The following is a 25,223-nucleotide window of genomic DNA, read 5'->3' as shown; positions in this document are numbered from 1 at the left end:
ATTGAAAGATATGTACTTATTGCCATTGCAGGCTTTAAATTCGTGGTTACCAAAGGTTCAAGGTTAGCCTCTTTAGTATCTTACTGCCTAACTTAGCTTGCTTATTGAGCTGTTATATACACTGTCTGGAGATTCTTTTCTTCTCTCCCTTCTTGTTCCTCCTCCTCGATTCTTCATATGTTGGGTGTTTTGTGCTGTGCTCTTTCTAGGAGTGCTCCCATCTAGAGCAGTCCCTGTAAGATGTTCTGTAGAGGTGGTTTGTGGAAAGCAAATTCCCTCAGCTTTTGTTTGTCTGGGACTTGTTTAATCCCACCGTCATATTTGAATGATAGTCGTGCTGGATACAGTATCCTTGGTTCAAGGCCCTTCTGTTTCATTGTATTAAATATATCATGCCATTCTCTTCTGGCCTGTAGGGTTTCTGTTGAGAAATCTGACGTTAGCCTGATGGGTTTCCCTTTATAGGTGACCTTTTTCTCTCTAGCTGCCTTTAACACTCTTTCCTTGTCCTTGATCTTTGCCATTTTAATTATTATGTGTCTTGGTGTTGCCCTTCTTGGATCCTTTCTGTTGGGGGTTCTGTGTATTTCCGTGGTCTGTTTGATTACTTCCTCCCCCAGTGTGGGGAAGTTTTCAGCAATTATTTCTTCTAAGATACTTTCCATCTCTTTGCCTCTCTCTTCTTCTTCTGGGACCCCTATAATACGGATATTGCTCCTTTTAGATTGGTCACACAGTTCTCTTAATATTGTTTCATTCCTGGAGATCCTTTTGTCTCTCTCTATGTCAGCTTCCATGCGTTCCTGTTCTCTGATTTCAATTCCATCAATGGCCTCTTGCATTCTATCCATTCTGCTTATAAACCCTTCCAGAGTTTGTTTCATTTCTGCGATCTCCTTTCTGGCATCTGTGATCTCTTTCCGGACTTCATCCCATTTTTCTTGCGTATTTCTCTGCATCTCTGTCAGCATGTTTATGATTCTTATTTTGAATTCTTTGTCAGGAAGACTGGTTAGGTCTGTCTCCTTCTCTGGTGTTGTCTCTGTGATCTTTGTCTGCCTGTAGCTTTGCCTTTTCATGGTGATAGGAATAGTCTGCAGAACTGGGACGAGTGACGGCTGGAAGGACTTCCTTTCTTGTTGGTTTGTGGCCCTCCTCTCCTGGGAGAACAGCGGCCTCTAGTGGCTTGTGCTGGGCAGCTGCGCGCAGACAGAGTTTCTGCTTCCTGCCCTGCTGCTATGGAGTTAATCTCCGCTGTTGCTGTGGGGGTGGCCTGGCTCGGGCAGCTACTCCAAAATGGTGGAGTCGCGTTGGAGCAGGAGCTGCTGGGAGGCTATTTATCTCCGTAAGGGGCCTCCCTGCTCCCTGCAGCCCAGGGGTTAGGGTGCCCAGAGGTCCCGGATTCCCTACCTCTGGATTAAGTGGCCCGCCCTGCCCCTTTAAGACTTCCAAAAAGCACCCGCCAAAACAAAACAACGACCACAAAAAAAAACAAGAAAAAAAATTTTTTTAATTAAAAAAAAAAAAAATTTTTAATTAAAAATAAAAGGTGGTCGTTCGTTTTTCTTTATTCTCCGGTGCCAGCCTCAGGCCTCTGCTCACCGGTCTTTCTGCCCTGTTTCCCTAATATTGGGGTCCCTGTCCCTTTAAGACTTCCAAACAGCGCTCGCCAAAACAAAGCAGCAAAAAAGCAAAAAAAAAAAAATGGTCGCGCGCTTTTCTTATGTCCTCTGTCGCCCAGCCTCCAGTGCCTGCTCACTGTTCTTGCTGCCCTGTTTTCCCAGTATCGAGGGCCCTACACTCTGGCCCGGATGGCTGCGGCTGGGTGTTCGGCAGCCCTGGGCTCCGTCTCCCTCCCGCTCTGCCTGCTCTTCTCCCGCCGGGAGCTGGGGGGAGGGGCGCTCGGCTCCCGCGGGGCCGGGGCTTGTATCTTACCCCCTTCGCGAGGCGCTGGGTTCTCTCAGGTGCGGATGTGGTCTGGATATTGTCCTGTGTCCTCTGGTCTTTATTCTAGGAAGGGTTGTCTTTGTTATATTTTCATAGATATATGTTGTTTTGGGAGGAGATTTCCGCTGCTCTACTCACGCCGCCATCTTCCGCCCCCTCTCTCTCGATTAACATTCTTTTATACTTGAAAAATGTATCTTAAAAGCTCTAGCCTGGGTTTTATTTTCAAGGGTCAGTTGAGGGTTAACTTGACAAATACCTCCTTCTTCCCCATTTTTAAAGTTTAACTAAAAACTATGGAGCTGCTTCTATGTTGTTTGGATGATAAGAAGAGCACTTGTATAATTGGTTGGGTGTAGTCACAGCATGTGCTTTAGGCACAGAGTAGTTGTAAATATGTGAATATGTCTTAAATATGTATAGCTTTGAATACATGAATACCTGCATAGCAATCGTTTTGTAGACCAGCAGTTTTATGCAAAAAGTTGGAGATAAATGTAAAATTTCAGCAACGTATACTTGAGTTTTGACTTCAGATTAAATCCGTAAATATTTATTGAACATCAACTGTGTTATGAGAGGAACTATGTTATGAAAGGCTTCCAGAAGTTTTAACCTAGATCTCTATTCTACCCTATTCTCCTTTTTGCCACAGATGATACAGTAGTTTCTTTTTCATTCATGAAACTAAACTAGTCTGCTCCTAAATCACTAACACATAACCATTTCATTTCTTTCATAGCAGTTATCTGCTATTAATCTAAAACTATTTTGTTTACTTGCTTATTTGTATTCACTTTTCCTTTTAGACAGTAAGCACTGTGAGGGCAAAACCTTGTCTGTCTGTTTTTTTGTTTTTCAAAACCAATTTGCTGTTGAATCGAGTGCCTCGAGTGTATGTTAGGCACTGAATAAAATACTGAATAAACTAATGACTTTTAAAATGGACTAAACTTAACTTTTTGACCCAAAAAGGAAATTGTGGTTATTAGTTTCAAACTACTTGTCAAATCTTTTATGAAGACTGTTAACACCTCTTTGTTGTGCTCTTATGTATAGTCTGGAATTGTTCTGTAAAGAATTTAATAAATGACCATAAGTAATAGGAGAAATAGCAAGAGATCTAATATATCCACAGATCAGCCTCTAAGTAATTGAACTTGTAAATTCAGTTTTCATTCTTATTACATGCCTGGGGTCTTTCATGCCAGGTGATAAGATTTTTAACCTACCTATACTTTAGTCAGGCCCCTGGCTCTAGACCCTTCTTTTAGGCCTATCTGTGTACTTCCTTATAAAATCCAGTTTTAGCAAGAACCCCCAACCCTTGATATCTGATCACCCTCTTATCTGATCAGGTTCTTCATCCTTCATCATCCCCCAGGTGATGTCTGATCACCCCCTGCCTGTCTTCAGCAAGAATCTTGTTAGGTAGGTTTAGCCAGAATCCCCCTTACACCTGATGTTTACTCTTAGTATTTCTCCATCCACCAACACCCACCCTGGTTCTTGGCTATAAATTCCCACTTGCCCATTCTGTATTTGGAATTGAGCCCAGATCTATACTGAGGTTTCTTTTTTCCCTATTGCAATAGTCCTAAATAAAATCTGTTTTTTTGTGTTTTTTTTTTAATCACTTTAACTATTGTCCAGTTCCAGTTTTTCTTTGACACCGACGAGTGAAAGATTCCTTTTTTTGCAAAGGACTCTAGTCTTTTTAATTTTATGTCCACTTTGCCTGTCCTTAGTAGTACCTTGGTTATGTTTTCTGAATGAATAATGACTCATTTGAACCCCTTGTATATTTTCATGAGTCTTTGGTATTTACGTTGCATATACCCTTCTCATTTTTTGTACCTAGCAATATCTGCTTTTTATTAATTAGTTAACCAAGAACAGGCCCTTGGTTGTGTTTATACATGGCTTTTATTCCTTACTTAAAGTTGGGCCATCTTATTCACGTTTAGTTACTAAAGAAATAATCACATTACAGCCATATTTAGACAACTGACTTTGTAGACCTCAGTGATATGTATTCCATCCTCATTCTATTAAAAAAAAAAGATAGATGGGCATATATATATATATATATTTTTTCAAAACTATTTAACTGAGATTTTATCAAATTATCGCAGTTATTAAAAATCATTCTTTACCTTGGATTTTCTTCACTATTCTCCCAGCATTCAGATAATTTTCTCTCTTTCGAGTAAAGACTAATTTTTTTTTGTCATTGATGCATTGTGGTGACCAAGTATATGAACCTTTTCCTCAGCAGAGTCGACTTGTAGGAGAGTCTTTCTATGCATCCATTATTTTCCTGTTCGAAGATTTCCACTGAAAGCATCTCACTTCTCCCTGGAAATGTTTCTAAATGTGTGTATCCCTTGCCTGTCACTTATTGCTTAGTTCTATAAAATGCTGGAGTTTCATCCTGACAAATAGATTGGGAAGCAGCTGACAGACTTGAGTGCCACGCCCAGACACGTGATCTACTTGTCAAGCAGTGCAAAATTACAAATAGGCTGTGAGTTAAATTTTGGTGAATGGCAGCATCATTATTCATTTCACTTTGTCTCAGTCTCTTTGTACTACTAAAATGTATTACTGCATTTTGTTTTTGAGACAGCATCAGTTTGACCTCTCAGAAACAGAGGTTTGTTTTAGTATCAGATAGAAATAAGCAAATATTCTTTATGTGAAGCAGCTGATGCAGCAGACTGGGAATGAAGACAAAATTTTAAAAAGATGTTAGCTGACAATTTTTTAAAATTGGGGAGACAGATTATTATTATTGTTAAATATTTGTTACATATTTAATTTTTCAAAATCTTTAAAGTGAAAAAGCAAGAATGGTGGGAATGAAAAGGGATAAGAGATTGAAGGAATGATTTAAGAATAATTGTGGGTGTTTAAGAAAGAGGGCCTCTTCCTTTCATTGTGATCTCCCTTTGATGAAAATGGCAAAACAAAAGCCAGCAAAGTGGGAAGGAAGCAGGAAATCCTAGGTAGTGACGGTCAGATTTGAATGTTTAAGAGCTGTAAAAATGCTTGCTTCTGTTACATTTTAATGCTTTCCCCTTAACTTGTTTTTCCTTTTTTTGTCCCTTTGAGAAAATCATGATTTTCATCTTTATTTCTTAGTAAGGATGCAATTACAAATAAAATTTGGAAGCCATATATTGTGATGCGATTGTTAAGTGTGAGTTAAATTTTGGATTTTGTGGTTTGAGGGAAACCATTCCAGAATTTATTTCATCACTTCTTATGCCAGTACTGCTCCACTCCTAAGCCAGGACCCACTTCCTCCTCTAAATAGGTAGAAAACTGAGAAATTTTAGCCTCAAATAACAGATCCTGGGTAAAAGTAAAGAGTTCTCAGCCATAATGGCCGTGGTCTTTGCATTTATTTATTTTTATTTACTTCTGTGTTTTTTTTTTGCACTAAATCGTAGTTCCAGAAAGTGCTACAAAAATCATCATGTATTTAAAACAAACAAGCAAACTAGAAAACCCTCATGTCCTCAGGCTGTTTGAAGAAGAATAAAGCTCTCATTTTTTGCAATACCCAATCATCAGTTTGAGCTGGCCTCTCCTAGGAACAGAATTTATTGAAGCAATTTATCCTGGCTAAATGTGATATAAATCTGTGTACACCTATGTACATGCAGGCTCTCTTCCATTACAGCAATGCTGCAGCATTAGTTTCCTTCATAGTCAGACCCTGTTCCTATCACACTGAAAGATGACTAAGAAGTCCTTTCTGTTTTATGGGGCACCCCACAATTATAAACATGGATTAGTTGTGGAATTACTGATCAGACTACCAGAAATACTGGTTTCCAACCCCAGAATGAGTCTTAGAAGAGATGTTACCTAGCTACCCTCTGAGTTTTAAGCATGGTTCCTGATTACCACATTCAGTTTGTACTTTAACATTTTATTTAACGCAGGCCTAACCGAGATTCACCTGACATTCTGGTTTATCTCCAAGATAAAAATTTGAAATTTGGTTATAGCTCTGAAGTTGTTTCTAGACATATTCAAGTCATAATTCTTCCTCTTTAATTTTCCCTTGTTTGTATTTTTTCGCACACCCTTCTCTCTTGTAGAAGGATGTTTGAAAATGTCCTTTAGGAGTGTATAAAGATTGTTTTTGTGTCCTCCCCTTTTCTCTCTTCTACTTTTTCAAAATACTGTATATCTTTCAGGAGTGTTTTACTATGATTTGCATTTCTAATCCTTACCCATCTCCACCTTATTTTTGTTCCTTCTTGGAATATAAGAAATTTCTCTTAACACATTCATACTGGAATTGCCATTCTGTGACAAAGAATTTTGATCAACGTTTCAAGAGTTGAGCTTCAATAATTAAAAAACAACAATATAAACCCTGTTAAATTCTTCAGAGAAATAGAGAGAATGGATGGTGATGCCTTTTAGTGCCATTTCTTTTATCCCCTGCAGCAGCACACATCTGTTGGCTGCAGCAGAGCAGCCCAAGAACTCTGGCCGAGAGCAGCACAAATAGCCAGAACATATTCACCCTGTAAACCCCCAAAGAGTCGACATTTGTTTTATTGCTGCTTTTAAAAACCTAGCCATAAATAGAATTAGAGGGGGAAGGGCACCGATATTTCTCCATTTGCCACAGACGATTGGTAGGGGGAGAAGGAGGCTCCCAGTGGGGAGAGAAGGTTTTTATTTTTATTTTTTTATTAATGAAAATCATTTCCCGTGTAGCCCAATAGGATGGGTGCTTTGTTTTCTTCAGCAATGATCTGGGATAAACGGCCCTTGCCAACAGTCTCGTAGTTTATACACCAGGGAGCCAGATTATGGCCCTGTAAAATGGAGCACCCCTCCTATAATCCCTTAATTAATTAAATGACAAATTTTGGTCTTCTCTAGTTCAGAAATATGGCTTCCGCATCGAGTGTTCAGTGGATTTATTGACATAGGGATCTACACTGGTTGTAATTCAGCAGACTGGAGAAGTGTGTTATTATATACTGTAGCAGAAAGGAGGAAAATCTAGCAAAAGGTTTGAAATCCCTTTGACTATTTAGGTCTTAATTTTTCTAATTAAAAGTTTCAGTTGAGGCACTGTAGATTGTATGCCACCTGTCTAATGGGTCTCCCCAAAGTAGCCTGTGTTTATAGCTTTGGTAGACAGCATTCTTGGAACACCTGTTTCTAGGCTTGATATTTCTGAAGCACTTTTTTTTTTTAACTCCAGCGTATTTAACATAACTTTTCCCCCTACCTCCCCCTCCTCAGCTCCGCTCTGCTATATGAAATATGGGAGACGACAGACCGTTTGTGTGCAATGCCCCGGGCTGTGGACAGGTACGTTTACAATATACTTTATTGTGAATGTCTTGTTGTGAATCAAAGTGGCTGTTTTATCACTAAGGCAAAGAGTTTAAAGCCGGTATTTTACGTGATCACTGGAGGTAATCAGATCAGAGGATTTGCAGTGTGTAAATCCAAGTTATGAGGAAGTGTAGGCACTCTACCATAATGAAATCTGCCTTGCTCTCTTTCATATTGTTATTCTACTGGTGTTTCCTAGCACAGCGCTGAGGAATACATGTTGCTTTCTCCTCCTTTCTAAAGCGATCCATGTAAACACAAAGCAAGTTTAGAAATACCTTCTCAACCTTCATGGATATAAAAGTCTGCATAACATATTTGGATAGGCAGGTGAGAATGCACCCATTCATTGTGAACACCAAATTTCCAAAGTCTATCTGAATTTTCTAAATAAGAAAAAAAAATGTTTCTTTTGACTGTTGATCTAGAAAATCATTGTTAGCAGCAGCTAAGGAGATATCTAAGAGACAGATCCAACATAGAACCTGAGATCTCACAGCAGTATATAATTATACAAGATTTCTCAGCCATTTTCCCCTGATGCCATGAAATGTCTTGTTCTGTGTGTCAGTTGCCATGTTATTGTTTGCATGCATGTACATAATGTGTCATATTTTTCATCATACCTTTTTAATAAAGTAATTCTGTTGAAGCTGCCTTTTTTTTTTTTCATTTTGCTCCTTAACTCTTCTTCCTAGACCTACCCCTACTGCCATGTTCCACAAAGGATGAAGAAAGGAATACAAAGAAAGTTTTATTTGCCTTCATGAATTGATTTTATGGAACTTGAAGGGTTGAAATTTCTGTTCAGTTAGGAATATGTCATATGACTGTTCAGTGACACTTACTGGTAGTACATGAGATTGCAGACTAGTTCTACTAAACATTGTAAATACTTAAAAAGCAGAGAGAGTTAAGTTCCAGAAATTCCTAAGAATTGGAATTTGAGAAGTGGATAAGGGAGGGGGTGGTGACAAGGAATGAGCAAAAGGATGATTCCAAATTCCAGTAAATACTGACAATTTCAGAAAAGACTAAAAAAGCCATTGTATTCTGAAGTATTCAGCATCACAGCTTGTATTTCCTTCTTAGTCAGTTTTTAACCTTATTGTTGACTGCATGTTTTCCCCATGTGGTTTATATTTTATTTTTTACAATAATAGCCACTTGAGAAAATAGGGTAAATTGTTTCACTTTGCAGGCAGCTTTATTGGAGTACATATATGAATCTGATCTCTCCAAATTTTTTGTGTGAATTTGTTGATAATAGTAATTACTGTGACTCCCATTATTGGTACCTGGTACCCTTTTTCACTTCTCTCTCCTACTTTAAAAATTTATATTTTCAGTGAAAAGATTTATTGTTGTCATACTTACATTTTTTCTTCACTTTCTGTTTAAGCTGCTCAGTGCTCCTCTTAAATGTTGCATGCTTAAAACCACCCAGACAAGGACTTAAAGAAAGAAAAATGGATGACAAAAATAAAGGCATACATACATAGGAAAAAATATCTCTTAAGCTCTTTGAGAAGGATACAAATAGGGTTTCTTCAGGGTGGCTCATCAGAAGAGAGTAGTGTTCACTGAAATTTGTGAGATCCTGGAAGGGTTTTGTGTTTGTTTATTTGTTTTTGTTTTGCATTTTTTTGGACTAGAGGTAGGAAAACAGTAGGGGTTTTTTACTTTGGTTCCTACTTGTATTGTTGGGTACTGTTTATCATAAGCATTTTCCTTCCTCTCTTTTCTGTCCCATTTCTGAATTGTTTTTTGGTATTTTGGTTATTAGGATTCATTATAACCTCTGATGAGATCCTGAAGGCCTTTTTCCCGCTTGGTGTGTGTGGAACTCAGGGAGATTGCTACCTTCTTTTGGATTCGAGTTACTTGTTTATACAAAAAAAATAGAAAGCTACAGCCTAAGACTTGTAAGGTAGCATGATTCATCCCTTTAACTCCTTTGCATGTCAAAACTTTATGGTCAGATGAGATTGTAGTTCTTATATTTAGTCTCTTTCCAAGTTTATCCCAGTATCTAGTAACAACTCTAGAGTGGGATCTCTACAAGATTTACTGTGATTGCTTTATGTTATATGAAATAGTGAAAATATGGCAGAGAAGATAAATTTGGAAAAGTGAATTACCTGTGGCCTGTCCAACTTTCTTTTATCCCTTTAAAATGGTTTTATTCTGGAACCACCTTGAGGCCTTCAAGCTGTTTATAGTCCACCATCATTGATTAAAATTCTTTATTCCAGAAACGGTAGAATAGTAAAAAGGCTGTGTAAGTCCCAAGAGAGGTAATAAAGACCATGATAATTTTTGCAAGATTTGGGTTAGAACTTACTGCCATAAAAGTCTCAAAAATCTACCAGTTAGAGGAAAAGGGAATGAAAGCAAATTATAATTCAAGAGACTGATCCTTGAAAAACTAACCAACAAACAAAAACTGTAGGAATCTTGCATTATTTCAGTATCTGTTTTATGCCCAGACTTTACCCCATGTACCTCTAAACTCTGAAATCATCTTATGCTTTAATATTAAGGAAAGGTGAAAGGAAAATTCACCTAAAATAGACTAGTGGATTATGCTCTCTCCACCATATAATCAAAACCACCAGGCTTTCAATGGATACGTAAACATGTTTTGGTTGCTAGGTCTTTAATGGCTGTTATTTTTGGCTTCTCTTCATGATCCACTTCCCAACAGTAATTCTGATGTGACACAGCTGAGTTCTAAATAAGCCGCATGTTCTTTTTTAAAAAAAAGATGGCTGCTAAAGGTTGTGTTCTCTGCATTCTTATCTGAAAAGACAGGTGATAGGGTTTTTTGAGCTGTCATCCCTATTCTCCAGTTGAAACTCTGTTTCTCATGAGGCCCCATTGCCTCATGAACAGGAGCTCAGAAAGCAATATTCCTGCTCATGCCTCTCTGTGTAATGTGGTAGCAGGAGCAGTTAACAGAGCTCCCTCCAAAGAATGGGTTAGTGGTATTGCAGCAACAGAGCTCCAGATACTCTGTGGCAAAGGGTGGTTGAATTTGAGTTGTTTGGGCTTTTGAAGGGTTTATAAGATGGCATACTTAAAAACATTGTGTCTATAAAATGGCTTTGCCTCTGTATTACTATTTGGTGCAGAATCTAGGAAATCTTGTAAGTTTTTAAATGCTTTTGGGGGCACTTTTACTTGAAGGTGGATCATAAAGTTCTGTTGTATGTGGAAGCAGGAAAAATTTACTATGTCTCTGTCAGTAATCTCAGATTTGAGATGTTATTTTATATAGATGCAGTTAGATAACTTACCTTTTGGATGCTTTTTGTCTAATTTCTATTACCAGGAGTCAGCAAATTTCATATTCCATACCATCCTCTCAGGTGCATGACACTGGTTTGCAGTACCAGTTATGCAGATATAAGTAGTCCTGGTTACCATAATCAAGCCTATGAGCAGAAGCTGGTCATATGAGCTCATTACTTCGAATGTCTTTTTCCTAAAGAACAGGAACACATTTCCTCTGAGGAGATACTGCTAATGGATGGTTAGTATCATCCCATTATTAACTACTGAGAAAGGTTTCTGTCATAACCACTCTGTATTAATACAGCTCTGTCCTTTTAAGAAAAAGTCTTTCGATTGTTTTCTGTCCAGTGTGACCCTGAGGGGCTGTTAATCTTTTTCCCTCCTGGCCTATCTACTACCAGATCTTTCCTTCTCCCAGAGGACATTTAGGTACAGGTTGAGGTTCTGTTCCTGTCTTTCTGAGACATGAAATGTGTAACTAGCTCAGAGACCTCCAGAGCCTGTTTTCCCTTTCTAAGGCCAAGAAGAACAGTAGAGCCCTAGTGTGGTGGGATTGAGGGCAGCTTCTTGTACATCCTTATCTTGTCATATAATAGGAATAATGTTTATGGTGCTACAGTCCTGGCTTCACATGGCATTTAACCAACCTCCAATACTGTTTATTGCTTTGTGTCCTCTGCCTCCATGAACATTATCCCTTAAATCTCTATTGCTTTGTAATATATGAGGCAACAAATAGTTTCTATGATTGGTTAAATGCTGGCATGCTACAAAGGTATATGTTTTATTGCCTTTGTAACACAGTCTGTAGAGTTTATTCTGGTTATCCCAGCCCTCCCATAAATGGGCCATACTAGTACTATGGGACTGTAGATTTTTAATTCTCTCCTTTTGGCAAGTTTCCCTATTACCTGGCATTAGCACAAAAGAAAAGTAAGGAAGAATGGGTTGATGCTGATTACTAATTGTTTATGTTGGGAGAGCATCTTGAATTGGAGAATAACAAGGGAAGAAATGGCTCTGGTAGGTAAATGCTGTTTGTGGTGGATATGCTATCTTTACATGGTTCAGCAGGTGAGGGCAATTTCAGGCAAACAAATAAGCTTTTCTTCCTCACCCCCTGCCAAGAGTTTTAAAAAAATTTAAATTTTTATTTAATAATTCATATTTTGTTCAATAATTCATCTAGTTCCCATCTGGTAAGAGTGCTTGCATGCTGTCAGACAGCTGAAAATACACTGCATTATACACAATTAGGCCAAATGCTAACCTTGTTTTTTGTAATAACATGTTGATTTTGCAGTAACTTTCAGTCCACTCTGAGTATGCTGCCGCTTTATGTAACCTTGTGATGGAAGTAGACCACTGTTGTGCACCCTTTAGACAAAATTGGGACTGAGACAAGAAAAGATGTAGAAGTGTTAAGAGCAAGGAATTAGACCCAAGTTTTTTAACATCAGATCTGGCACTCTTGACTCCTGACCTTAGAAACATGTGGCTAGTTATTTTTGTTTTTCATGTTGTATTTATTATGTTACCAAGAGTATAATAGATGAAAAGCATCCTTGCTCCAGTCTGCCCAAAAAGAAAGAAAAGAAAAACAGGCTATATGCATCTAACTGGAGCTATACCCAAGAAATTAAGGTGAAAATTTTCAATTATTCACTCTTGTTTTCTGTGGCGATAAATTAATATTTAGAATGGGATCCCAGACACTGTTCTCAGAGTACTCCTCATAGGAAAAAAATTCCTCTATCTTTATATCTTAGTTCTTCCTAAGTTAGGAGAGGGGCTTTTTCTTTGTCCCTTCGTTTACAGACTGCTGAGTTTATAAAGTACCTTGGGGATCTAAGCGCTGTCTTTCATTAGTCCTTCTTTGCCACCCTGCAAAACCACATATAGCTGGGTTGTTAACTTACAAGGAACTGTCATCATTGTACAGAATTCTTCATTCTCTGATCTTCAAGCTAATGCGGCAGATTGAAGAATAGCCAGTGCGCTCCCTTTCTCTGGTTAGCGTGTTTCTTTAATGCAGATTGACTTGCTCAGCAGTAGCATTTTGTCTGAAGCCCTTGTTAGGCCTACTCTGTATGTGGATTCATAACACATCTGTGTGTACATCTACAGTGCTGTATAAATAATAATAAGTAATCACCAGATGGCCTATAACTGCTCCTCTGGACCCGCTGGGTCTCTTGAAGCTGTTAGTAAAGTCTTCTGGCATTTTGCTGGGGAAAACTTGTCATAGATTTATTTCTAAAAAAATTCAAACTCACAACTGGGTGTTTAGGACTAGATATTGCTGTCTGTGTTGTAAATATTTAACAGGCTTTGTACAATGACAAGTAAAAGTGCCATTACTTAACCACACACAGTGGCTGTGGAGCTCTTCTTCCCTCCTGGCCATTTAGAAAGAAAACAAAATGCCGATAAATTGTGCATTATGAACAAGGTGTAAGAGATGCTCTCTGGAAGCTCTTTCATAGGAGAAGAAAGAGAACTTCATTCCACTCTAAGGATGTAACGGGGCAGACTTAAGCTTTTTAACCTTATGGCAGCGACTTAAATGAAACACAATGCTCCTTTTAAATTGGACTTCGTAATTCAAGAAAAGCCTCTTCACCTAGGGTTTGGTCAGAGCCAGGTTTTGATCTTCAGTCTTTACATCCAAATGCTAAACTCCTTTGAAAGGGTTACCATTGACTGTTAGTAAACACTTAGCTAAATTTTTAACTTTTGGTTGTTCTAAAGATTTAAGACATACATTGTTTGCCAATATTATATATGTATTGTATATTTATTTGTATATATATATATAGTATATTTATGTATCATATATTTACATATTGTATATATAAAGTAAAGCATCTGTATTTTTAATCCTCTTTTCATTTGTTTTTATAAAAAGGGTTATATATTTTGTTTTTTGGGAAAAAGTCCTATTCTGGTTTTTGCTTATAATTCCTGTGCTATATTTTGCTGTATTAATAATCTCCTTGCTCCAGTATCTATTACAGGGTACTTGCTCAGTACAAAAATGCAGGTTTTTAAAAATCAAAACATAACTGATTACTTCTAAATTCTACTGGTTTTAATTTTTGCTTGTTTATCATAAGATAACAAAAAAAGGTCTTAACAGAAATTGCACATCTTAACTCCAAAGCCTAGTTTTCTTTTGTCTGTTGAGGCTTGAATCTAACCACAGAGGACTGCCCAATAAATCATGGCACATGGCTGTTACTTTTAAGTCAGGATGTGTAAAATGCTTTCTCTTTCAAAATCTCATTTTGAAGAAATGATATACAAATTGTAGGGGAGAAACGCTGCTATTAATAGTTTGTTGTTGATAGATTTTGTTTTTTTAATTTTCTCTCAGGAGAATTACCAGGCTAAGGATAGGACTTCTTATCCTTAGCCTGATAGAAGGAAAGCATCATGAGAAAAGATGGAAGCTTTGGGGTTTATATCTTTGTAATAGTGCCTTAGTGTTTTTACTTTGAAATTTCTTTGTGCAGTGAAATATACCACCTAAGATTGTGCTTTGATAAGAATCTGGACTATGTGCAGTTGTCATGTGGAAGTACAGAGGGAATGAGAATAAATTTTGTGAAATTAGCCCATTTCCAGTCTGGCATACCATGTGCCCTGTGTGGCTGCTGATTCTGTGGGCAGATTGAAGAGCTGAATCAACTTCTGCTCAACAGACTAAAATTGCCAGTCATCATTCCAGCTTTTAAAAAAATCATGTTCATATTGATGATGTCAGATTTTGAGCCAACATAGTTCTGTCTTTAGACCCCAGGTGGAATTTGCGATTCCCTGGGTTGGAAGGAAAGAGTTCTTCCTTTTTGCCTTTGAAAAACTTGAGTAGGTCTGCAGGGAAAATCAGCAGAATAAATCTGCAGCCTTGCCGTGTCCTCTGAGTCACTGCAGAAAGCTGAGTGCTCTGTTCGGCATTCAGCAGATTGGCTGTCAAGAGTTGCAGCTCAGCTTTTCAGACATAGTCTCTCAAAGAGCCATTTATGTTATTCCAGAGAAAACTATCCTGTGGCAAAAGGAACGCCTCTTTTCTCCTCCCAAGGATCAGATATTTTGATACTGGGCAATTATCCCTTGGGTTTTCTGAAAAATACCTCAATTTACCATAAAGATTGGCACCAGCTCTTATTGCAGGCGTGGTTACAGTGACAATCTCTGGTTGCTTAGCCACGGGAGAGGCATCAAGGTGACACTTGTAGGTATACCAGAGGCTTAATGGTGGTGATTTTCCTGCTGAGTATCTCAATGCCCATTATAAGCTTGGCTTTCCTTCTCTTTCTCTGAGGGAGATAACATTTGCTTTAGTTTTCTGCACACCAGTCACTATAAAAATGCTTTGCGAGTCATCTTTCTCTCTTTTCCTTACTTCCTCAAGCCTCTTTCCTAGTTTTTAGTTACTGTCCTCTCCAGTTTGAGATCAAGCCTTATAGTCTAAATTTTTACTTCTTGCCTTCCTCTTGTATAGCTTATCTTGGCTCTTTTTAGCCATTGTACCTGGTGGGGATTATTAACCAGTGTTTCTTTAATTTAAAAAAAAATGGACCTTATTTTTTATTTTATTTTATTTAAAAAAAAATTTTTATGGCATCATTAATATACACTTACATGAGCAACTTTGTGGTTTCTAGATTCCCCCATTATGAGGTTCCCACCACATACCCCATTACAGTCACTGTCCATCAGCGTAGTAAGATGCTATAGAATCACTACTTGTCTTCTCTGTGCTATACTGCCTTCTCCGTGCCCCCCACCACATTATGTGTGCTAATCGTAATAGACCTAACTTTTTAGATCAGTTTATATTTACAGAAAAATTGATGGAAAGTACAGAGGGTTGCCATGTGTCCCCCTCATTCCACAACCCCTCTCCCTCATCTTCTATTAGTGTGGTACATTCTACAACTGATGAGCCAATATTGATTGATATGTTATTATTAACAAGAGTCCATAGCTTACATTGAGGTTCACTCTTTGTATTGTACATTCTGCAGGTTTTGACAACTTTATAATAACATGTGTCCACCATTACAGTATCAAACAGGACAGTTTCACTGCCCTAAAAATGCCATGTGTTCCACCTATTCCTCCTTCCCTCCCCCCACCTCCAACCCCTCACAACCACTAGTCCTTTTACTGTCTCTATAAGGTTTTGCCTTTTCAAGAATGTCATATAGTTAGAATAATGCAGTCCTCTAAATTTTTTAAGCTGTGAGCAGATAACCATGTGATTGGGAACAGCTAGAGAAAGGGGGAGGAGAAATTAGGCATGTGAGGTCACAGTTCCAAGGTCCCTCTAAAAGTCGAAGAATCTATCCAGGGAGATTCAGGTGACCAGCTTTTCTTTTCCAGTGGAAGTTTCTCTTGTGTTAAAAGATTTGGCATGCCTAGTGACATTTTTACTGGTTGTAGGTGTTAGGAACAAGGAAAGGTTGAACACTGAAATGGGCTATATCCGGGAGTCAAGGTGTTAGGACTGGGCAAAGCAAGAAGAACTAGAGCCTGTGATCTCTTTTCCTTTATTGAGGTTGAGGACAATAAAGTCTCCTCTTCTCCCTCCCATGGGCAGCCTTATCTGTGATTGAAAAAAATCAGTGCAATTTCAAGGTAAACATTAAGGAAAGATTCCTTATGCAAAAATAAGCCCATGTGCTTCTACATTAAATAAAGATTAATGTAAATTAATGTTATCAGCAAAGTATGGACGCTATCATTCTCACTTTAGTATAAATTAGTTCAACCACAAATGTAATATTGGCTACATAAAGGAATGGAAGGTTTTATTTGGGGTTGGGGTCTAGTTTAAATAGAATGGCCCCTGAGCAAAGGAGACATGGCAGCTTATAAGGATGTCAAAGATATCTCAGCTTCCTTCTACTAGAAGGTAGTTGAGAAGTATGCATCTTAATAAGGGCCCAATAAACACTAGAAGCAACTTAATTCTCTTTGGATAGAAAGGGAGAGAAGACATTTCCTCCTTTTCGTGCTGTGGAAAATTTAGATTGATAATATGCGGGATGGAGAGTGACCTGATTTCTCTAGTTCTAGGATTCAAATTTTCTATCAACTTAGAATCTAACTCCGTGGTATTAAGTAAAAGCTCTTCCCATGGAGATGTTGACTCTTTACCTTCTAGATTTGACTAGGTATGATAATTGTCCAGTCTTGGCCTCAGTTACTAATTTAATTTCCTTATTTGTTGACCTGAACTGACTTTGTGGTAAAATGAACAGTAGCCTAGGGAAGGCTCTATAACATAATGTTCAAGATTAACATCAATTTAGTGCAGACCAGCAGCTCATATATGCAATATGTGCAGAAAAATTATATTCTACCCAGGGATCATGTCAGGGGAATGGGAGGGAGCAAAATACAAAAGAATGTTTAACTTTATCAATGTAATAATAATAATAACAGCAACTAGAGCTAACTGAGCTCTTACTGTGTTCTGTGCAGAAGTACTTTACAGTTATATTTTATTTAATGCTAGAAATCCCATGAGGGAACAAGATATAATATCCCATATAATATCCCTATTTTATAGATAGGAAAATGAAGGCTCAGAGAGGTTAAATAACTTGTATAAGGTCACACAATATTTTGTGATGGAGCTACCAAAAAACAAACAAACAAACAAACCCAGACAGGCTCCAGGCCAGCACTCTTAACTACTGGGCTAAACTGCTTCCTTATTTCTTCTCTGTATACATGTAAATATGCACATCTAAAATAGGAGGAAAAAAAAAGAGTAAGTAGTGGGTTTTTGGTAAATGGTCTAAATGCAGTCAGTTAAGAACTCCTACTAGATATAGTTTGTTACTGTTCTAGGCATCTGGCTGCTATACCAGAGAGAGTTGGATTGATAGCTGAGCTTTGCCTGTACAAAAAGATAAGAATTCTTACTAAAATGAAGAAACCTCTTTGCAACTGCCTCAGCCTTAATCTATAATGTGTTTTTTTATTGAAGTATCGTTGATACACAGTCTTATATTGGTTTCAATGTATAACACAGTGCTTCAACAGTTAACCATAAGATTAAATCCTCACCCCCTCTAGTGTAGTTACTATCTATCAACATAGAAAGATGTTACAGAATCATTGACTATATTCTCCAAGCTGTACTGCCATCCCATGGCCAACTTATATTGTGATTGCGAATTATTGTGCCCCATTATCCCCCTCCCCCTTGGTAACCACTGGTCACTTCTCAGTGTCTATGAGTCTACTGCTGTTTTCTTCCGTTTGCTTCGTTTTTATATTCCACAAATAAGTGAAATCATACGGTATTTTTCTTTCTCTGCCTGGCTTATTTCACTGAGCATAATACCCTCTAGGTCCATCCATGTTGTTGCAAATGACAGGATTTCTTTTCTTTTTATGACTGAGTAGTATTCCATTGTGTATATATACCATATCTTCTTTACCCATTCCTCTATTGATGGGCACTTAGGTTGCTTTCATATCTTGGCTATTGCAAATAGTGTGGCAGTAAACATCTGTAATTTTTGTAAATCTGCCTGGGAATGCTGCTCAAATGTGGCTAGCTCTCCCTGAGGTAAACAACCACTGTTTTGTAGCAGGGACATGACTTTAAGATGGGAAAGAGTATTAATTCTTAACCAACCAGAAATGTAGACAGAACTAGAAAACTGGGTCCTAAAAGTCATAGCTTCAGCATCCTCCACTAATAGGCCCAAAGAAGCATTGTGGTGTCATCTTTGTGAATTCTAGACTGGGTCACTTCCTCATTCATTTTTCTTCTCCATCTTAGTTTTATGCCTGTAAGCTCCTAGATGCAAAGGATGATATCTTGGTATCTTGTCTGCTGTAGTGCCACATAGGAGTGGGGCTTTTGTTAGAGTGGCTGCCATACTGATTGGTAATAAGAGCAAATAAAGACTAAGGTGGAAATTTGGGTATGATCATAAGTATGTTAACAGTGTAATAAGATATATACTGCCCAGGGACTGCTCATTTACTCTGACCTTTTTGACATGACTGCATGGAGAGTCTTATCTGTTGAATTATAAAGTGCTTCTCTATTCAGAGTCCACATCCTCTCCTTCTTTGATTTCATAGCACTTCCATATATCTGCTCTTTCCTCTTCTCTTACCAACTCTGGTTTATTAACGCAGTGGACATTTCATTTACATTGGAAGTGAAAACCTGTGGTCAAGTAGATAGATGGAAATATTTATGTGAAACAATTTATGATAAAAATATGTAGAAGTACACAATAAAAAATCAAAAGAGATGGGAGATGGAGTATGTAGGGGGGACTTGGTGATGGGGGGAGTCTAGTAAACATAATGTTCCTCATGTAACTGTAGATTAATGATACCAAAAAAAAAAAAGAATACAATGAGAAGGTACATCTGCCTATCAAACATCACTTTTCATTAAAGTGTAAGTACTCTGATATAAATAATAAAACTATTGCAGTTTTTAAAATTTAAAAAAGATGGGAGAGTCTCATAATTGAATTTATAGTGAAGGAATTCTTTGTATATTTTGTCTGTCTTTATCTCTTACTGGAAAGTTGCTGAAAATATACATTTTCCTTCTTGATTCTGATAATGATTCATTGTATAACTGTGGACTATATGAAACTAACTCAGCATTCAGCTGCAGGAAATACCTGACTGAAGTCTTGTCTTTTCTACCTCTGACCATGAAGTCAAATTCTTGGCTTTATTGGGCAACATAAACTACCAAAATGATAACTCTAGGTGTCCAAAGATCTCATTTGTTTATTTTGCTGGGTGCCTCTAACAGGTCAGTTAATTGTGTGCTTGTGTATGCATTTGTGTGTTTCTGTACTTGTGTCCTACAGAGTGTGTGTGTGTGTGTGTGTATCCTACGGAATTCCTGTAAAACTAAATGCAAAGAAAAGTTGATTCAGCACAACAATCCTATTGAACAGAGACTACAAGGTTGACTCCTAAGAGGTTATCAGACAGGCAGTGACAGCTTAATATGATGGGTGATTATTTTTTTAAAAAGCCTGTATTTTAATGCTGAACTTTAGTTATCTCCTTAGTGGTCTCTGTTGGCAAACTCACCGACCAAAAATAAATACATGCATACCTACAAACATACATACAAAAAATACCCTCACTGGCATATGTTACTTTTCAATCAAGTAAAAAGAATTGCTGAATAGTTTTGAATATCTCAGTGGTGTATAGATGGAGTTAGCTGTATAGTACCAGAGTAAGCAGACAGTCTTGCAGAAGTCTGTTATTTCAGCGAGCATTATTTTTTTTACACAGTGGCAATTTACGTGCATGTTTTTTCACAGTATTATGTTAATAACTTCATTTTTTTGTCAGTTTCAAGTATTTCTTAGGACTAAGGAAGAGACTCTAGTCCACTTAGGCTGTATTGGGAGGGGACAATAAAAGTAGTTACTCTAAAATTTTCAGGGTTCTAGGTGTCTAAATATATTTTATAAGGCACCATTTTAGAGTCAACAATTTACCTATCCTCTTTTCAGCCCTTCCTTTTTTTTCCTTTCTAAGTTTTACCTACATAATTGCAAAAATGGAAAGGGAAGAGTTTATTTCAGCATTCTTTCACTTTATATGCATTTGAAACCACAGCCAGACAGAGACTTAAGGAGGCTTGTACTTTTAGTTATGCACATGTGACTGCTGGAAGGGGAGAGAATAATGTGTACATATGTAGCAGCCCTTGGCAGAGCAGTGGTTAAAGGTTTGAACATACTGTACCTTGTTGGCTATTCCCCTAGTCCTAAGGGAGACATTTTGCTCTTCCATAGACAGTAATCAGCTTGTCAGAGTCCAATGGCTTTTTGTTTATTCTTTATCTAGTAAAATGCAGGGGGCTAATCCTTTCTGGGAAGCAATTTCTTCCTCCACTGCTTGAACAGAAGGTCGTGAATGCTGTCTCTGAAACAAAGGGGAAGTGGTGATAGAAAAATCAGCAGCTAGGGCATAATTGGATCGGGGCTCTGTCAAAGAGACAGTTTTTGCTTGGAAGCTGAACTTTCTGCTATGCTATGCTTTTCTGTCTTACTCTTTGAGTAATAAGCAAAGAGTACTCAAGTTCAGGTTTAATTTTTCAGACTTTTTTTTCTGAACACTCTCTGAGAATAAACATGCTACAAGCTATTTACTTTTATTAGTAGTTTTCAATTTTTTTACGACAGGCTTTTTTATAGTTGTTTTAAGGTTCACAGCAAAATTGAGAAAAAGGTACAGAAATTCCTCATATACTCCCTATCCTTGCAGATTCGTAGCCTACCCCGTTATCACACCAGACTGCTACTTTTATTACAACTGATGAACCTATAGTTCATAATCCCCCAAAGTCCATAGTTTACCTTAGGGTTCACTCTTGGAACTCTGAAAACTCAACAATAAGAAAACAAACAACCCAATTAAAAAATGGGCCAAAGACAGCATAGAGGATTTTTAGGGCAGTGCAAATACTCTGCAAGATAATAAAATGATGGACACTTGCCATTATACATCATCCTAACTCATCAAATGTATTTCTGCTGCCCTAAAAATCCTCTATGCTCCATTTACTCATATTTCCCACCTCCTCACAACCACTAATCTTTTTAACATCTCCATAGTTTTGCCTTCTCCAGAAAGTCATATAGTTGGAATAGTATAGTGTGTAACCTTTTCAGATTAATGTCTTTCACTTAGTAATATGCATTTAAGGTTCTTCATGTCTTCTTATGGTTTGATGTCTCATTTGTTTTTAGTGCTTAGTAATATTTCGTTGTCTGAGTGTACCACAGTTTATCCATTCACCTACTGAAGGATATCTGGGTTGCTTCCAAGTTTTGGCAATTATAAATAAAGCTGTTATAAACTTTCTGTACAGGTTTTTATGTGTACATAAGTTTTCAATTCCTTTGGATAAATGCCAGAGCACGATGCTAGATGATATTGTAAGAGTATGTTTAGTTTTGTAAGAAAACATCAAACTGTCTTCTAGAGTGGGTGTACCATTTTGCATTCCCACAAGCAATGAATGACAGTTCCTACTGCTTCACACCCTTGTAAGCATTTGGTATTGTCAGTGATAGGATTTCGGGCATTTGAATAGGTGTATAGAAGTATGTTGTTGTTTTAATTCATATTTCCCTGGTGACATATGATGTGGAACATCATTTCGTATGCTTATTTTGCCACTTGTATATCTTTTAGCTGTCTTTGGCCCATTTTTTAATTGGGTTGTTTGTTTTCTTATTTTTGAGTTTTCAGAGTTCTTTGTATATTTTGGGTGACAGTCCTTTATCAGATATGCTTTTTAAAAATATTTTTCATAGTTGGTGGCTTGCCTTCTTACTCTCTTGATATTGTCTTTCACAGAGCAAAAGTCTTAAGTTGTAATGAAGTCCAGCTTATCAATTAACTCCTTTCATGGATCATGTCTTTGGTATTGTACAATTATGTCTATGGTTTAAGTTAATTTTTTGAAGGGTGTAAAGTCTGCGTCTAGATTAATTTTTTTGTATGTGGATGTCTAGGTGTCCCAGCACCATTTGTTAAAAAGATTATCTTTGCTCCATTGTATTGCCTTTGCTCCTTTGTTTAAAGATCAGTAAATTATATTTATGTGGATCTATTTCTGGGGTCTTTATTTTCTTCCACTGATCTTTCTGTCCTTTCACCAATACAAAACTGTCTTAATTACTGTAGCTTTATAGTATCTTGAAGTTGGTGGGAAGTGTCTCTCAACATTGTTCTTCAATATTCTGTTTGCTAGTCTGTGTCTTTTGCCTCTACATATAAACGTTAGAGTCAGTTTGTTGACATCCACAAAATAACTTACTGGGATTTTTTTTTTCCCACCCATCCTCCCCAGTCCCTTTCCCTTTGGTACCTGTTAGTCCATTCTTGGGTTCTGTGAGTCTGCTGCTCTTTGTTCCTTCAGTTTTTTCTTTGTTCTTATACTCCACAGATGAGTGAAATCATTTGGTACTTGTCTTTCTCTGCCTGGCTTATTTCACTGAGCATAATATCCTCTAGCTCCATCCATGTTATTGCAAATGGTAGGATTTGTTTTCTTCTTATGGCTGAATAATATTCCATTGTGTATATGTACCACATCTTCTTTATCCATTCATCTACTGATGGGCACTTAGGTTGCTTCCATTTCTTGGCTATTGTAAATAGTGCTGCAATAAACAAAGGGGTGCATACGTCTTTTTCAAACTGGGCTGCTGCATTCTTAGGGTAAATTCCTAGGAGTGGAATTCCTGGGTCAAATGGTATTTCTATTCTGAGTTTTTGGAGGAACCTCCATACTGCTTTCCACAATCGTTGAACTAGTTTACATTCCCACCAGTAGTGTAGGAGGGTTTCCCTTTCTCCAGATCCTCGCCAAATTTGTTGTTGTTTGTCTTTTGGATTTTGGCCATTCTAACTGGTGTGAGGTGAAATCTCATTGTGGTTTTAATTTGCATTTCTCTGATGATTGGTGATGTGGAGCATCTTTTCATGTGCCTGTTGGCCATCTGAATTTCTTCTTTGGAGAAGTGTCTGTTCAGATCCTCTGCCCATTTTTTAAGTGGCTTATTTGCTTTTTGTTTGTTGAGGTGCGTGAGCTCTTTATATGATTTGGATGTCAACCCCTTATCAGATATGTCATTTATGAATATATTCTCCCATACTGTAGGATGTCTTTTTGTTCTACTGATGGTGTCCTTTGCTGTACAGAAGCTTTGTAGTTTCATATGGTCCCACTTGTTCATTTTTGCTTTTGTTTCCCTTGCCTGGGGAGATATGTTCATGAAGAAGTTGCTCATGTTTATGTCCTAGAGATTTGTGCCTATGTTTTTTCTAAGAGTTTTATGGTTTCATGACTTACATTCAGGTCTTTGATCCATTTTGAGTTTACTTTTGTGTATGGGATTAGACAATAATCCAGTTTCATTCTCTTACATGTAGCTGTTCAGTTTTGCCAACACCAGCTGTTGAAGAGGCTGTCATTTCCCCATTGTATATCCATGGCTCCTTTATCATATACTAATTGACCATATATGCGTGGGTTTATATCTGGACCCTCTAGTCTGTTCCATTGGTCTATGGGTCTGTTCTTGTACCAGTACCAAATTGTCTTAATTACTATGGCTTTTAGAGCTTGAAGTCAGGGAGTGTAATTCCCCCCGCTTTATTCTTCCTTCTCAGGATTGCTTTAGCTATTTGGGGTCTTTTGTTGTTTCATATGAATTTTAGAACTATTTGCTCTAGTTCGTTGAAGAATGCTGTTGATATTTTGATAGGCATTGCATTGAATCTGTAGATTGCTTTAGACAGGATGGCCATTTTGACAATATTAATTCTTCCTATCCATGAGCCCGGGATGTGTTTCTATTTATTGGTATATTCTTTAATTTCTCTCATAGTGTCTTATAGTTTTCAGAGTATAGGTCTTTCACTTCCTTGGTTAGGTTTATTCCTAGGTATTTTGTTCTTTTTGATGCAATTGTGAATGGAATTGTTTTCCTGATTTCTCTTTCTGCTAGTTCATTGTTAGTGTATAGGAATGCAACGAATTTCTGTGTATTAATTTTGTATCCTGCAACATTGTTGAATTCAGATATCAGATCTAGTAGTTTTGGAGTGGATTCTTTAGGGTTTTTTATGTACAATATCATGTCACCTGCAAACAGGGACAGTTTGATTTCTTCCTTGCCAGTCTGGATGCCTTTTATTTCTTTGTGTTGTCTGATTGCTGGGGCTAAGACTTCCAGAATTATGTTGAATAAAAGTGGGAAGAGTGGGCATCCTTGTCTTGTTCCCGATCTTAAAGGAAAAGCTTTCACCTTCTCGCTGTTAAGTATAATGTTGGCTGTGGGTTTGTCATATATGGCTGTTATTATGTTGAGGTAATTGCCCTCTATATCCATTTTGTTGAGAGTTTTTATCATGAATGGATGTAGAATTTTGTCAAGTGCTTTTTCAGTATCTATGGAGAGGATCATGTGGTTTTGTCCTTTTTATTAATGTGGTGGATGATGTTTGTGGATTTTCTAATGTTGTACCATTCTTGTATCCCTGGGATGTATCCCACTTGATCATGATGGATGATCCTTTTGATGTATTTTTGAATTTGGTTTGCTAATATTCTGTTGAGTATTTTTGCATCTATGTTCATCAGGGATATTGGTCTGTAATTTTCTTTTTTTGTGGTGTTTTTGCCTGGTTTTGGTATTAGAGTGATGTTGGCCTCGTAGAATGAGTTTGGGAGCATTCCCTCCTCTTCTACTTTTTGGAAAACTTTAAGGAAGATGGGTATTAGGTCTTCACTAAATGTTTGATAAAATTCAGCAATGAAACCATCTGGTATAGGAGTTTTGTTCTTAGGTAGTTTTTTGATTACCAATTCAATTTCCTTGCTGGTAATTGGTCTATTCAGATTTTCTTTTCCTTCCTGGGTCAGCCTTGGAAGGTTGTATTTTTTCTAGAAAGTTGTCCATTTCTTCTAGGTTATCCAGTTTTTTACCATATAATTTTTCATAGGATTCTCTCATAATTCTTTGATTTTCTGTGGTGTCCATAGTGATTTTTCCTTTCTCATT

At 37.5% G+C, this 25,223-nt stretch overlaps 1 protein-coding gene across 6 annotated transcripts in view; it reads left to right on the top strand.

Annotated features, from left to right (window-relative positions):
- LOC118927283 (cyclic AMP-dependent transcription factor ATF-7) overlaps positions 1 to 25,223 on the top strand; it is a 104,882-nt gene that overhangs the window by 19,292 nt on the left and 60,367 nt on the right. For all 6 annotated transcript variants that reach the window (XR_008992019.1, XR_005030782.2, XM_036915292.2 and 3 more), the window contains exon 2: positions 7,228 to 7,296. Coding sequence is in view for 4 of the 6 variants with exons in the window: in XM_036915292.2 (XP_036771187.1) it covers positions 7,249 to 7,296 (48 nt within the window). In the remaining 2 variants the exon portion in view is untranslated. The remainder of the gene's footprint in view (positions 1 to 7,227; positions 7,297 to 25,223) is intronic.

This window comes from Manis pentadactyla, chromosome 10 (genome assembly GCF_030020395.1).
Source record: "Manis pentadactyla isolate mManPen7 chromosome 10, mManPen7.hap1, whole genome shotgun sequence".
NCBI lineage: Eukaryota > Metazoa > Chordata > Mammalia > Pholidota > Manidae > Manis > Manis pentadactyla.
This window is presented reverse-complemented; position numbering and strand designations above follow the sequence as displayed.